Below are 15,856 nucleotides of genomic sequence, written 5' to 3' on the forward strand. Positions count from 1 at the left end.
TTTATTGAGAAACTGTCCAGAGGCCCTTTCATATCTCGTTAGCAAATATTGAATTCTAACCCATTCTTCCTCATTTGCCCTTCCAAACAATAGGCAATCATCTGCGAACAACAAGTGATTCACTCGAATTCCTCCCCTTGCCACAGTCACTCCCCTTGTTTCTCCTTTGGCATCTAAGTTGTTAAGAAGAGAGCTTAGACCTTCTGTACAGAGAATGAAAAGGTAAGGAGACAAAGGGTCACCTTGTCTCAATCCCCTTTGAGGAAAAATTCTTTTCCTTGGTTTTCCATTAATAAGTACTGAGTAACTAACTGTTTTGACACAATACATAACCAAATCAATCCATTTCTTACTCAGTCCCAACTTCCTCAAAACTTCCTCCAAGTAATCCCATTCTATTCTATCATAGGCCTTTGACATATCAAGCTTGATTGCCATACTCCCAACACTACCCTTCTTCCTAGTCTTCATGGTATGCAATAACTCATAAGCCACCATAATGTTATCTGTGATCAACCTCCCTGGAATAAAGGCATTTTGATTGAGAGAGACCAAGCTGTTCGAAACTTTTTTAAGTCTATTAGCTATGACTTTTGACAGAATCTTATAAGCTACATTGCATAAGCTTATAGGCCTAAAGTCACTAGCTAATCTAGGCTCTTTCACTTTAGGTATGAGGGCAATATAAGTGTAATTATCAACAAGGTTTAAAGAATTACCATTAAGCCAAGTCAGGATAGTATTGCACATATCATCTCCAATAATATGCCAATGTTTTTGATAAAAACATGCACCAAACCCGTCAGGGCCAGGTGATTTCAGTGGTGCCATCTGGTGTAAAGCTTCCTCAACCTCAGCTCTTGTAAAAACTCTGCTTAAAGTTTCATTCATCTCTGCTGTTACTCGAGGTTCCAGATCTTTCAAACATTCAGCTATATCAACCTTAGTAGGTTCTGAGGAAGTAAACAGCTTTTGAAAATAAGAGTTAAACTCCCTTTCCACCTCATAAGGACTTGAGAATCTTCTATCCTCTGTATCAAACAGTTCTTTAATAAAATTCTTCCTCCTTCTTTGATTAGCACAGCTGTGAAAATACTTTGTATTTCTGTCTCCCAACTGATACCAGTTCAGCTTTGCTCTTTGTCTCCATTTTAAATCCTCTTTCTCAAGAATCCCCCCAATCTCCCTTTGTATTCTTTTAATATCTTTTATGTTATGACTACCCTCATTTTCTTGTAACCTTTTCAGCTTCTCAGTTTTTTCTCTAATAGACTCCCTCTTTTCCCCAACTAACTTTTTATTCCAACTCAGTAAGGCTCCCTTAACATCTTCCAGCCTTCTATCCATTCTCTTTACACCATCCCTACTTGCTTGATCCCTGAACCATACCCTTTTAATCACCTCCTCACACTCATCCTCGAGGGCCCATTGAGCTTCATATCTAAACATCCTCTTCACCTTCCATACTTGAGTTACTGGCTGCTTCATATTAAGCAAAATGGGTCTATGATCAGAGCTTCTATTTACTAACACTTCCACCCTCCCTTCATTGAAAATCTCCTTCCATACTGAATTCACCACTACTCTATCTAACCTCTCTTTGGTAAAAGTCTCATCCTCATGTTTATTGCTCCATGTGAATTTATCCCCATTCCAACCAAGATCATACAGACCACCTCCCTCCAGCACTTCTCTAAATCTTTCCATTTGTTTCTCTGGTCTTTGTCTTCCTCCCCATTTTTCATCTTGGGACAAAATTTCGTTGAAATCCCCCATCACACACCAGCCACAGTTGATATTTGGTTTCAAAGAACTTAATAGTTGCCAGGATTCTTCCCTCTTAGATGTCTCGGGGTTGCCCATAAAAACCTGTTAATAGCCATTTATCTTTATTACCAACTTCATTTGTAATCCAAGCACTTATGTGCCTTTGGGAATAATTCAGAATCTCAACCTTCATTGTATAATCCCACAAAAGCATTAATCCCCCCTTTCTCGCCATGGGTTCAACAACAAAACAGCATTCACATTGCAATCTTCTTTTGATCCTATCACACTTACCACTCCTCATTTTGGTCTTCATAATAAACACTACATTGGGCCTCTTGTCCTTCACCATATGGCAAAGGTCTTGAACTGTCCGAGGGTTCCCAAGCCCTCGGCAGTTCCAACTTAAGAATTTCATAATGGTTGGTGGGGCTGCTTAGCAGCCTCCACCTGTGAAATCATCTTTTCGAGCTCCTCACCATGACACTATTAGCTCTAACTTTTTTACAATACTTCCCCCTTTCCTCTTCTTCAACTTCATCTCTTAATCTTCTTTTTTCCAATACCCCATTCTCTGTCAAGTTACTCACCTTACCCTTCTCTCTAGCTCTCCTCTTCCAGGCCCCTTTCACAAACCTCCCACTTTGTGACTCCTTCACACCTCCTTCCTCCTGCATCTCAACTCCCACCCCCACCCTACTCTCTTCTTCATCCCCCACCTCTTGAATCTGCCCTCCTATCTCACCCTCGCTCACATACTCCCCCCTTTTTTCATGCCCTCCCCTTGAACCCTCCTTTACTCTTTCAGGCTCATATTCTACTACTCCTTCCTTACTCTTCTCCTCCCCATCTCCCCTTATAAAATTTGCCTGTTTCTTAAAGGTGCCGAGATTATTCCTCTCTCCCTCTCTCTTTTTTCCTCTCATAAATGCCCTCAGCCAAGCCCCAAATTGATCCTCCCCCTCTCCCTTTCCTAAACAGCCTTGTCCTCCATGTAGTATACACCCACAACTAAAGCATATATGAGGTAGTTTTTCATACTTAAAATGAGACCAGTGTTTCTTACCTTTAACAGTAATAGATCTCCCTCTCGCCAATGGCTTCTCCAACTCTATTTCTGTCCTCACCCTCAGATATGGCCCCCATCCGCAACCATCCTCTTGTGTGTCCACATCCATTACTCTGCCAATAGTACTCCCTATGATCTCACCTCTTTCCTTATTCATGCAAGCTAATGGCAACTCGTGCATCTGAATCCAGAAGCATTCCTTCCTGAAGTTCATTTTCGATGGTGGGGTGAGACCATTAAACAGCTTTATCACAAACACTTGGTTGTAAAAAAGCCAAGGTCTCCCCTCCAGTATACGTTTCTTATCAGCCTGGTTTGCAAAAACCATTACAAAAATGTTATCCCCCACCTCTTGAAATATGGCTTTCTGACTTATTCTCCAAGTCTTTGCCATAGTTGATTCGACTACAAACTTGTTTATATTTCTTTCTGCCCAAACCTTCCCAACTAAACTTAGATCTTCTTTTCCACTAAGATATTCCACATTTTCATCCCCAAAAACAATATTCAGTGATTCTTCCTCCGATAATCTTAGCTTTTCCCATTTATTTTCCAGTTCCTCCATCTGTATCACCACCGATACGACCACCTCTCTGCTGTGTTCTTCAGAGAAAACCAATACCAAGACAACCACCTCTCTGCCGTGTTCTACAGAGAAAACCACCACCTTCCTTCCTGATTTGGATGTCTGGTGTGACGTCCCCACCGTACAACCACCTCCAAATTCTGTTAGAATCTTAGTGGACCCCACTTCACCTCAATTTCCTCTAGAGAGAAAAGAGAGAGAATACTCTACTTGAGCCAACTAATTGTCACACCGGCCTTAATCTTTTAGACACGAACCTGAGACTTGAGTTGTACCTAAAAGGCACATTGATTTGATTGGTTCCTTTTGCTGAGATGGTTCTGACGCTAGAGCTTATATATATAATTATAGTGTCCTCTAATCGGTTTGAAAATAAATAAAATTTATTATTATTTTTATATAAATTTTATATTTATTTTTTTAAATAATTATACTATATTTACACACTCGTAATTATAATTATCATTTCTCGATTTTAAAACATAAAATGGTAAGCATTGTTTGGGTATCTAGAAAGTCCACCAATTTTGGTTTTTTTTGTTCCACTAGCATTTCATTTCCATAACTCAAAAAGGGACATTTTGAATTATGAAAATTCAAACACTGCAATTTAATTTTATAAGACTAAAGGCTTCGTTTGGAAGTTGAGCTCATCTCAATTCATCTCAACTCATCATTACAATTTTTTCAAATCCTAACATAAAATATAATAAACAATTCAACTTTTTCAAATTTCAAAATAATAATAATAATAAACAATAATATTCTAATAATATTTTATCATCTCAACTCAACTCAACTCAACTCACTTCAACATCCAAATCCACCCTAAAAAGTTTCAATGTGTACATTTTGTTAAAACTCGATCATCAAAATAATATCATGTTATCTATTTTTCAGTTATCCTAATAGTTGAAATTGAAGGGGATGCTATTTTATTTATTTTTTATTTGAAAAGTTGAATGTGTTATTAGTTTTCATGGTTTGAGTTTAATAAAAGTGCAAAAGGATAAAAAGTTTATATTCTCCCTTTGTTTTTACTAATAATTTTCGTGTCGTCGATACAGATTCTATCATCAATTCGCTTGATGCATAAATCTTGAATGCTTGCATACCAACTAAAGAGTACATTCAAATAAAATAGACTTGACATGATAGGATAAGGGTTAATTAAGTTATTTAAGAATTTTGTGGTGGGTTTTTGTTCATTCACCCCATTAAAAATGTATAGTGAATATGCAAACACACAATATAAATATGATTGATTAGCGAAGAAAAAAATCACTTTGATATAACAGGCTCTTTTAGATATTTGAGTATTTCCAAACTATTCTAGCCAATTATAGTAATTGCTTATGCAAACATAGTAGCTAAATAATCTCAACAAGTTACATAAAGAATATATTGTATAAGAGTTATGCTACCTATAAAATAACTGTTTTGATCAATCACATCAGTAGAGTGTGTAAGTAATACGTAAAAATGACTACACATAAAATTTTTTATTGTATAATTGTTCAGCTTTCAACATTTTTTCCATGCACAATCAGCCTCCTTTGTTGCGGGGTTTGGTTAGAGTAGATAAATAGAGACTTCCTGCTACTTGGTGGAAGGGTCACGTTTAATGATTTTAATGTTGAGGTGCATTGATTTGTTTTCTTTATTAGTTTGCATTGGTTATTTAGTTTATTGTATATGTTTGTTTTCTTATTTTTTTAAATTGATTTTGATGTTTGGGATGGTTTTTCTTGATTATTTTGTAAATTCCAAGTGTCTTGATTGTTATCATAATATTTTTTTCACCATAAGTGAGGGCAATCAATAAATTTGGATACCATCCTCTTCTATATAAAAAAAGTGTCAATAACCCCATATTCGTTCACAACAATCACATTTTCACTGTCCCAAATAATGACGAGTAAAAAAAACTTAGAAAACCATACCTTGACGGTCGATGGGTGCCCATATTGAGTATATGATATATTTTCTTGTAGTTGGTATATTCACAAGTTTTTGCTTGATTCATTGTTCCATGAATTACCCAAAACGGAAAGAAATTCAAGATATATAATAACATTGATTTTGGAGTGGTAATTATAGTGAATTATGGATCAAGTTTTTGATCCATGATTTCCTTTAACTATAATTTTAGTACTAATGTTGAATAAAAATGAACACGTTATATCAATCTTACATAATGTAAGATAATTTTTCCCACTTCACAAAGTCCACTGGGTCTCGGCCCAATATCCAGCCCCAGGGTTTCAAGATCACCCATGAAGCAAGACGCATACAAGAGGAAGTAATTAGGTGGCTGATGGGACTGACCTGCTTGACGTCGCTCAGCCACACTTTAGTCATGGGAACTTGTACAAGACATAGTGGGAAATATGGAGAACCATTGATCCTCTGGCATGAGAACATCGATGGATCACAAAGGATGAAGCAAGGTCAGAGAACCACGCCGCATTAATGACGCCACTACCCGAGCTACACGACATATTAATGGTGTCGTCACAAAGCCACACCGCATTAAATAACTTTGACAAAAGGAACAGTATGAAGGGCACAGATTTTGTAGGGACAGACACAATCTGTTCCCCCCGACTCTGGTATAAATAGCAAGTATCAGGTACAAGAAACTATCTTTGATCGCTAGACTTTCTCATTTATTTACAAATTTCAAAGAGAGTTTACTGACTTTGACATCGGAGACTCCCTGGTCCCAAGGCCGTCCTTTCAAGTTGCCTTATTTTCTATTTTTGTAGGCTCAAATTCTGAAGACCTGAATTGTTGAAACCTGACTCAAATGCGTACGAAACATGACGTTAACACATAATTTAATATTATTTGTATTAATTATGTCAAAACTATAATTTATATATCTATTTTTTGTATTAGAACATCTTGCTTTGAGAATGATATTAGAGAAACATTATAAATGACAACCATAAATGCACAACTTGACAGTGTCGATGACAATTGGAGTTAAAAAATTTCTCGAAAAAAATCTATTCTTAGGCTGGTTCAACTTACCAACACCACACACCATGATGTGGTGAACCCAGTCTGGTCGCCACGTCACAATTTTTCACTTTCCTCTCCGATGGGGTTCTCACGCATTTCACTCTAGATAAGGAATTTTCCCTCAGAACCCTTTAGATCTGTCTCCCTCACTTCCCTTTGTCCATAACCCATCAAAGATCCCTTCCTCCTCGTTTTCTTTGTCCATCATGCAAATCAAATCCCGTTCTTCGCCTTTGTTTGTTGCCCTCACGCCCATCTCTCACCCTCGAGGCTGCACTTCCTTTCCTCCCTCTCCTCACTTTCGTAGCCCTCTTACCCTCACTTCTCTCCCTTTGCCGAATCCCTCTCTCCTGTTGACACTATCCCTCGAGGAAAATCCTAATAGATTTGAGAAATGCCCCTCGAAATCCACTTCACAAAGTAGCCCTAACATTGTTCAACATTTCGTATTCCCAAACAAAACCCTTTCTCCCTTTGTTAAATCCCTCTCCTTATCACACTGCCACTGCTTCCGCATTGCTCAATTCCATGCTCTCCGCCTCTCTTCGCAGCTACTGTTGGACTCCTGAAGGTAACTTCTTTTTTTCTTTTTTTGTTTACATTCCAATGAATTGGACTTGATAATTCACCATAAAGTTTTATTCGATTGCTTATTATGTGGCGCTGGAACGGCTTTTTTGAGTTATCATTGGTGAATTGCTTGTTCTAGTGGCATGGTTATTGTTTTTTCAATTTTTCAAATGTGAATGTGGAAACTATGCCATAATATAGGATTTTGGCTATTAAGTTTTGGTTTGACCCCCTCTATTCGAATCTGCCAAGTTTATAGTTGTAGATCCGTGTATTGCTTTGGAATTGTGTATGGAAATTTATATAAGGTTTGACCTTGAATCCCATCATTAATTCAACTAGGAGAGAAATTAAACTCGCACTCGCAACATATACATCAGCTTTGGGTGCAAATTTGGTCCTAATTATGGAATTTACCTTCAAGACTGCTTATTCCAAGCTTTCATTTGCAGATTCTCCTTTTGCTTCTCTTTAACCCCTCATTTTGTATGCAAATCAGTACTTTCTTCTCTTTTTAATATGTTGGTGTGTAGATTCTTGAGGGAAGAAAGGTGGAGAAAGAAGAGAGAGAGAGAGTTTTTTTTTTATGAAGTTTGTTGTAATGGTGCAAACAACTGAACTTCAACAGCCACCATTGTACTCTTCATTATCATTGGTGAACCTTTGTTGTTGTTCTAGTAGCGTGGTTACTGCTTTTTCAAATTTTCAAATGTGAATGTGGAAACTATGCAATAATATAAGATTTTGGCTGTTAAGTTTTGGTTTGACCAGAGCTGAGAGGTATGCTCACCAACCCTAGATCTATATTATGAGTTTTTTTTTAATTAAATTTCTAATTTGTATTTCCAATCGATATATGCTTTATTTTTGAGTTTTGTCACACAAAGTGATAAACTGCATTTAATGTACTCTGACATGGTCACCAAATCACTCAAAAATACATTTGATGCTCAATTTGTTTTGTCCTCATCTTTCTGAGGTTTTCATGCGGTGACTCACCTTGATGAGTGCTTTGGAAGAAATGAAGAAAAAAAATAAGTTTCTAGGTCTCTCTGTTAAGGATTACAGTGTTGGCCTATATTTACATTCCTTAGTTAGATTAGCATATATATAGGGAAGTTAGATTTGCATATTATCATACCGTTCTAAGAATATTATGATGGTCAGCCCTTACACTACCTCACCAATAGTCTCCTATGACAGTGGGACCAATCGAGGATTGGCAATGAGGATGAAAGTAAGCCTTTGGATACTATAATTCACCCTTGTAAAGCTGAGGCTGCCATCTTACTTATGGAAGAAGTCTATCGGTGCACCTCATCAAATCTTCATCTAGCCAAAATCTGGCATTTTGACCCAATGCACCATACTTTTGTTGATAACATTTTCCCACAATTACAAACCACATTTTGAAAGGCCAACAGGCCCTAGAGTTTTCACTTGCCATGTGCTGGTTTTGCAAAATGTCATTTAGGTTCCTTAGATTTGTTCAAGATCTGTATCTCCTTAGTATGAAGAAAACATTCTCTCTTCCTTTCCAATGCATGTAATCGTTTACTCTTGTCATAAACTATTGTTGGAAAGAATCAAGAATGAATGATATCGCTTTTATTCTAAAAAAAAAAGAAAAAAAAACTTATATAAAAAAAAATATTATCATACGGTTATATGAATATTTTAAGAATATTTACCATCCTTAGTTAATTAGCATGCATATATATATATATATATATATATATATATATAGGGAAGTTAGATTTGCATATTATCATACGGTTCTATGCATTCTTTTTCTAGTATGCACTCCTCTTTTTTTTTTTTTTTCGTTTTATATTTTTTAAATCATAAACTTGGTCGTGGCTTATTCTGCATTGGGTTATGGAAATATTGCAATTTTGAAGTCCAATTTAGCTGGGAGAGAAGAAATTTATATTAAGAGAATGATTTGCACAAGTAAGAGGACGAAATTTGAAAGCGGGTCATAAAGAATAGATGTGTACGAATATTATTGTCTGTATTGGTGTGTTTTATTGTAATTGTTTTTTATGTGTTCAGATGATAAATGTATCGTGTAAATGTTAATTGTAAATGTATCATTCAACCGTTATTATAATTGCATAATTCTATATGAATATTTTGTAATTGTGGAACAATTTGTGTATAGTAATAGATGTTAACTTTTTTGTATTTGTGAGAATAGCATTGTACATTCAAATGTGTTTGCTATACATTCTTGATGTCATATGTTAAACAAGATTTTGGAACCTAAGCAGTGAAAAAAATCTGTCCAAGTTTATTGGGAAAAAATTTTTGTCCAGTTTCAGAATCTAAGCAGTGAAAAAAATCTGTCCAATTTTACTGAAAAAAAATCTATCTAGTTTCAAAAATTAAGAAGTGAGAAAAAATCTGTCAAATGTTAATAGGCATCACAAATCTGTCCAGATTTTCATAAAGGAGATTAACAAAAGCATAAAAAATGTAATATCTAAATTCATACAAGAACAACTACAATGGATTGGTACACCACAATAACAAGTAGAACAAATCTGTCAAAAAATGCATGACAGCCAATCTCGTTCCCTTTACATCCTTTACAATCACAATAGATAAGTACACCACAAATACAAGTAGAACAAATCTATTCAGAAAACATTCTTTACAAACCCATAGATATTCTTTACAAATCAGCACAAAACAATCTTTACAAACCCATCGACATTCTTTACAAATCATCACAACAACAAAAATACAACAAATTATGAAGGCAAAACCGCGACCTCCTCACCGCCCAATGGTGTTGGTTGTGTGATAGTACTACATTGTATTTCAACAACAAAATCATCAACATTAGAATCAAGTTGATCCACGTTAACACTAGGTTGAGCTTCTGATACCTCACCATGATGTGATTTATCATCAAATATTTTCTTGTAAGTCTAAATTGCAAACAAAAAAGTACACATATATTAGAAATAAATATGCATGAAGGCAACAAATATACAATTAATATAAAAAAAAATGTATTACTTGTTCCTTTCTTCTTTTGGTTGCAGCCTTCTCCACAGGTGAAACCTTCTTTTTTTATGGAGGTCTCTCTCTCCTTTGGATAACGTGAGGGCTTAATATTTTCTTATCCTTGTCCGCGGTCACGTTTTCTTTGACCTTGTTGAACCAGACTCAAATGGTAATCCTTTGAAGTTACTCTCAAACTCATCCAAATGGCACGTGAATGCATCGACATGGTCATCACGCTGGGATACACTTACACATGTTGCTAATTTTAGACATCATTTCACCACAAGCTCATACCTCCGTGCTTCTTCATTTTGCCGCATGTCATCGTAGCTACTTTTGACCAATGTATATCTCCTCTTTAAGTCCTTCCGCCATCGATCCAAGACGTACTTCTATGGTACCACATGAATCTTCTTCATCTGACAAACTTTCAATGCATTTCTACAAAGGATCCCCCTCATCTCAAATAATGCACATGTCCATTTCAGTTCACACTCCTCATCGTTATAATAAACTGAGTACTTGACGATTTTGACATGGTCATCCTCAATGGTAATTTTATCCAAAATATCGAATGTGGAAATGCAACCTTGTTTGCTAATAGATATGCAATTACAACACATCATCATCCCCCACAACTCTTTTTGAACCTCTTTATACTTCGCATTTGTATACAACGCTTGAAACTGCTTCTCAAAGCGGAATGCGGATGCACATGGGATGGTTTGGTTGCAAGACATGAAATTAGTTGTAGTCTTGACTTACACCTTCTTCCTCGAAGCATTATCAAATTGATCTACGAATTCTTTCAATGTCATACCAGAATGCACAAATCCATCGAAGAAAGCATTCATGCTTTCAAACCGTTGTGTAATGCTCATGCTAGCCCAAAATAGACCCTTCAAGTAAGTTGGTACCCAGAACGACCTCTCATTGTACAACTCTTGCAACGATGCATTATCACCTTGGTCATACTTCTGAATTAGTTGCCCTCACTTCTCCTTAAATTATGCACATGTCTATGAATCATATAAGGAACTAAGAATGGAAGTCTTCACCAGTTATTGAATTGGAAGTGAGATCCCAATTTCTCGGGAAGTTTCCGCAGTACATGCCTTAGACAATATCTATGGAGTATTGTCTATGGTGAGTGTCTGGGAATACCAATGCAATAGCAGACTTCATTGCTCGGTCTTGATCTGTTATGATCGCTTTTGGAGCTCGATCATCCATGCACTGCAACCATGTGCGAAACAACCAAACAAAAGTAGCTGTGTCCTCACTTGAAATCAAGTCAACCCCTAACAGTATAGACTGTCCATGATGGTTGACCCCAACAAAGGGAGCAAAAGGTATACCGTATTTATTTGTTAGGTATGTTGTATTGAAAGTGATAACATCTCCAAAATACTCATACGTTGCTCGACTTCGTGCATCAGTCCAGAACACATTTATGATTCTCAAGTCTTCATCCACATCATTGATCAACCTCATCCTCTTAAAGTAGTCAATAAGTGCATCACCACCTCCTTTACCCAACCTTAACTGCCTGGCTTTGTTCATAAAATTTCGACAGTCTTTCTCTTGGAAATCCCCCCTCGCATCAGCAACAATTGCTCCGAAATTATTATTCATTCGAATACTTGCTCTCTCATTGAAATCTAGTATCATTTGACTGTATTCATCCAAACATTTGTACGATCTAAAAAACCTAAACTTTTGTAGGCTGAAAGTACTATGATTATGGGCAATCTCAACAGTGGTCACCACCCATACACTCTTCACCAAATGAGTATTTATCCTCGCCATACAATCGGTTTTAGTTGTTGGTCTTGATCTCGAGATATTACTGCGACTAGGATGATACTTGCCGCCCCGCGCACACCCAATTGTTAGATACTTTGCACTCTCATCTGCCTCTCTCTTCGTCCTTTGTATTATAACACTAAAACCTTGTTGCTTAGTATATCTCTTGTAATAGGCCATAAACTCTTTATCAGTGGCAAATTCCATACCAGGTTTTGGCTCTTCAACTCCTTCATCATCTGATACTTGATTAGTCCCCTCGGCCTCGGTCCCCTTGGCCTCTCCCTATTTACATATGTCCGATGAATTTTCTGAAAATAAAAATGCATGATTTGAATTAGCATTTATATTATATACATACACTAAATGTTTACTCATCAGGTTAAAAGTGTAATATCGTTAATCATATGACAGCTTTGATTAGTCATGTGTGATGTACCTCCCAACATGTTTTCACTTTTAGATGTAAATGGCACAATTGATGATTCACTTGCTAGTTGGGGGGTCATTCCAGATCTTCTCAACTCCTTCGGACTAATTGACGGATCGTATGACATTGATGGAGACTGTAATTAGAGTGTCAGAACGGCTCGAATACACTTAATAAAAAAATATGACATCTGTTAGAAATGAATCTACTTGGATAATATTTCGAACTCGCCCCAACTCCTCCGCATTACTCGACAGAGGGTAGAGCATCTTTGGTCCAAGAAGTGGCATTGATGGAGGCTGTAATTTGATATGTGTTAAAATGGGCCAAATGCATGTAAGAAAAAAAAATATTTTGAAAGTTCGAAAGGAATCTTCCTAGATAATATTTTGAACTCGCCCCGACTCCTCCGCATTACTCGATGGAGGGTATAGCATCGTTAGTCCAAATGGTGTCATTGATGGGGCTGTAATTTGATACAGTGTTAGAACGGGCCAAATGCATGTAAGAAAAAAAAAATATTTTGAAAGTTCAAAGGGAATCTACCTGGATAATATTTTGAACTCACCCTGACCTTTTTGCATTACTTGACGGAGGGTAGAGCATATTGGTCCAAAAGGTGGCATTGATGGATGCTGTAATTTGATAAGGTGTTAGAACAGGCCAACCGCATGTAAGAAAAAATAAATATTTTGAAAGTTCAAAAGGAATCTACCAAAATAATATTTTGAACTCGCCCTAGCTTCTCCGCATTACTCAACGGAGGGTAGAGCATCGTTGGTCCAAAATGTGGCATTGATGGGGGCTGTAATTAGGCACAAGGTTAGAACGACTCAAATGCACGTCCTCAATATTTTTAAAAAAACTTATAAAGAAATTTACCTGACTACCTCATGCGTACGTATATATAAATGGCAGGTGGTACGAATTTTTTGGACCACAATATCCCTATAATACACAAATAAAAGTACATTAACTAATTGGAAATATCAAATACATCAATATTTCTAAATGACCAATGTATATCATACCTGTGTCGGTGAGATCAATGTAGAAGGCCTAGGTGGCCTTTCATCTCTCTCTTTATCCATCACGTTATTTTAATTGAGTTCACATAATTAAGTTTTAGAAACTCATATAATAAGAAATATTAAAATTGATTATCTCACCACTAGTAAATTTATCATGTACACTTAAAAAAGATTGATAGTTAAACAATACTTGTATCTCAAATGTTAAAGAATAAAACATGAAAGACTAAGCTAGACAATATACGAAAGTCATACGAATGTGTCTTTTGAAAAGACTCAAGTCATCAAACTTGTTCAACATGCAAAGCTCACACCTTCAAGATTCCATTCACAATTATCACATTTGATATGAAGTAGACGTATGAATCTCCATTAAGCCTCGAATATCATCACTAATGACGCAAAGACCATGTACAAATATACTCAGATACGCTTTTACCAAATTTTGACATAAAAATCCATGATTTAAGAAAAAGAATCTGGAAACGAGCCCACATGATCACTTCATTTAAACCAAAAGCTCACAAATTTACTAACTAACCAGAAATTTATTCTTACATAAAGAGAGAGTTCTTCTATACATCTATCGTGTACTCAACAACTGATAAAGCACTAACTATCATTAAACTAGAACAAACCCACGAAAGATAAGGTAGAATAACATAAGCCCATATAAGAATTCTTCAAATTAAACAAAAAAAAAAAAAAAAAAAAAGAAAAATAGTGAGAACCTTGTAAGGCCCGTTCTCGATGACAATATATCCATTCTTACGAATAATCATTTCAAAATCATGCAGAGCTTTGGGGATATCAAAAAAGTTCAAACTTGAACCAAAACCATCACAATAATCAGTCCAGAAACATGCAAATTGAGGAAAAAATTAGGAAGAAAATCCCCACCCAATCCTTTTATATGTATAGAGCTACCAAAGAAATTATATTGCTTTGTATAAGAAAACCCAAACAAAGAGGACAAACAAATACAATAAGAACTCAGCCATTACTTCTATGCAAACAAACACAAACACTTGGAAGAAAGAAGAGATGATCTATAAAATAACTCTAAAAATAACCCAACACCATGTACAGTGAGAGAGAGAAATGTCACCTGCGAGATGGCAGCGGATGATCGAAGTTTGTTTGGCCGATCGGCTCGGTGGCGGCTCAACACGGTGATGTGACGAACGAAGTACAAGTTGGGCGAATGAGGGTAGAGGAGCAACATAGGAGAGGGGCGACACGCGGAGGGGGAAAATTCGAATGGAATTTAGGGAGGCAGACATTCAGTTAGACAAACTTGAGATAAAAAAGAAAAAAAGAATTAAAATGCCACATCACTAGTGTGTTTTGGAGAAGTACAAGGCAGATGTATAGACGAACTTTGGTGAAGAGTCGGCATGCTATCGGTACAAGCCGGCTCCACGTGGCTCCAACATGGAACGAATTCAGTGCGCAACCCACCACTGGGTCATCGATACGGCATAAGTGCGTATCATTAAAATCACAAAAATGCTACTTGCAATCGAGTTGGGGCACCCTAGCGGCATCGTGTCCAATGTGGCATTATTGGAACATCGTCATTTGCTACTTGCTCACAGCTGTTCACGCGAAGACGAACGAGGAGATCTACAATTCTCCTCGTTCATATGCCCTCTCTTACAAAACCCTTTACACTGCCTAACTCGTCAGTATACCTGGAGTCTTCCACAATCTTATAATCCTTCAATGTCTCACTGAAGGCAAGGAAATGTATCTCCTCTTTGATCTGGGCTTCAATATTGCTGCTCTCAAAGTTCTCATTCCACTATCCTATCTTTTTCCTGAACAAATATTTACATATAGCCTCATGTATCAGGCATTCTAAATCATAATAATCTAACTCAATGTAAAATTCTTTCCTTAGTCCTCTTAGGGGGTAAAATATATCTCCTCTAATATCATTGCCTTCAAATTTGCATCTTCTTTTTCTTGTCTTAGCATCTTTATCTCATTTTGTCGATGTTAGATGGAGGGTCGCTCACGTGGGGCTGACCCCCTCCTGCAGTGTAATGCATAGCTTTAAGCCATGCGTTATTTGCTTGTAACTCATGGCTGCGTTACTTCCTTTTAATAACACAATTGAAGGCTGGCCTTTAAGGCCAGCCGTGTATAGGAGGACTATATACACAATTGTGTATATACACAAAAGAAAGCTCTCTCTCTTTTTGTTTTCTCTTGATAAAATATTTAGGCTGTAGATTTGTTAAGTGTTACTCTAGTTTTATACTACGTAGTACATTTCGCCACTAAGAAGAAACGCTTGTGATTTATCAATCTGGAGAAACTTGTGGAGCAATTTTATAAGCTAAGTTTGAGGTACTTTTATGCTGTGCATTCTAACAGTCACTCTTCATTTACTGCATGAGAATTAAATGAAACTCTATTAATCTTCTCTCAACCATCTGCCAAAGTATAGATGCTCTCATCAAATTGTGGTACCCTTTTCTCGACAAAACTTTCATTTCCATGTATGGATGTATGATCACCAGAAATTTTTTCCATCTTAGCATCCCATT

General features: G+C 36.7%; 1 protein-coding gene across 1 annotated transcript; it reads right to left on the reverse strand.

Annotated features, from left to right (window-relative positions):
- Positions 1-10,795: 10,795 nt before the first annotated feature.
- Positions 10,796-13,361, reverse strand: LOC108979281 (protein FAR-RED IMPAIRED RESPONSE 1-like). The gene is made up of 3 exons (XM_018949938.2): positions 13,302-13,361; positions 11,199-12,125; positions 10,796-11,011 (listed from the first exon to the last, which is right to left on the reverse strand). Exons 1-3 carry the CDS (start codon positions 13,359-13,361, stop codon positions 10,796-10,798), a joined length of 1,203 nt encoding a protein of 400 aa, XP_018805483.2.
- Positions 13,362-15,856: the final 2,495 nt, after the last annotated feature.

This window comes from Juglans regia, chromosome 3 (assembly GCF_001411555.2).
Source record: "Juglans regia cultivar Chandler chromosome 3, Walnut 2.0, whole genome shotgun sequence".
In the NCBI taxonomy this organism is placed as follows: Eukaryota; Viridiplantae; Streptophyta; class Magnoliopsida; order Fagales; family Juglandaceae; genus Juglans; species Juglans regia.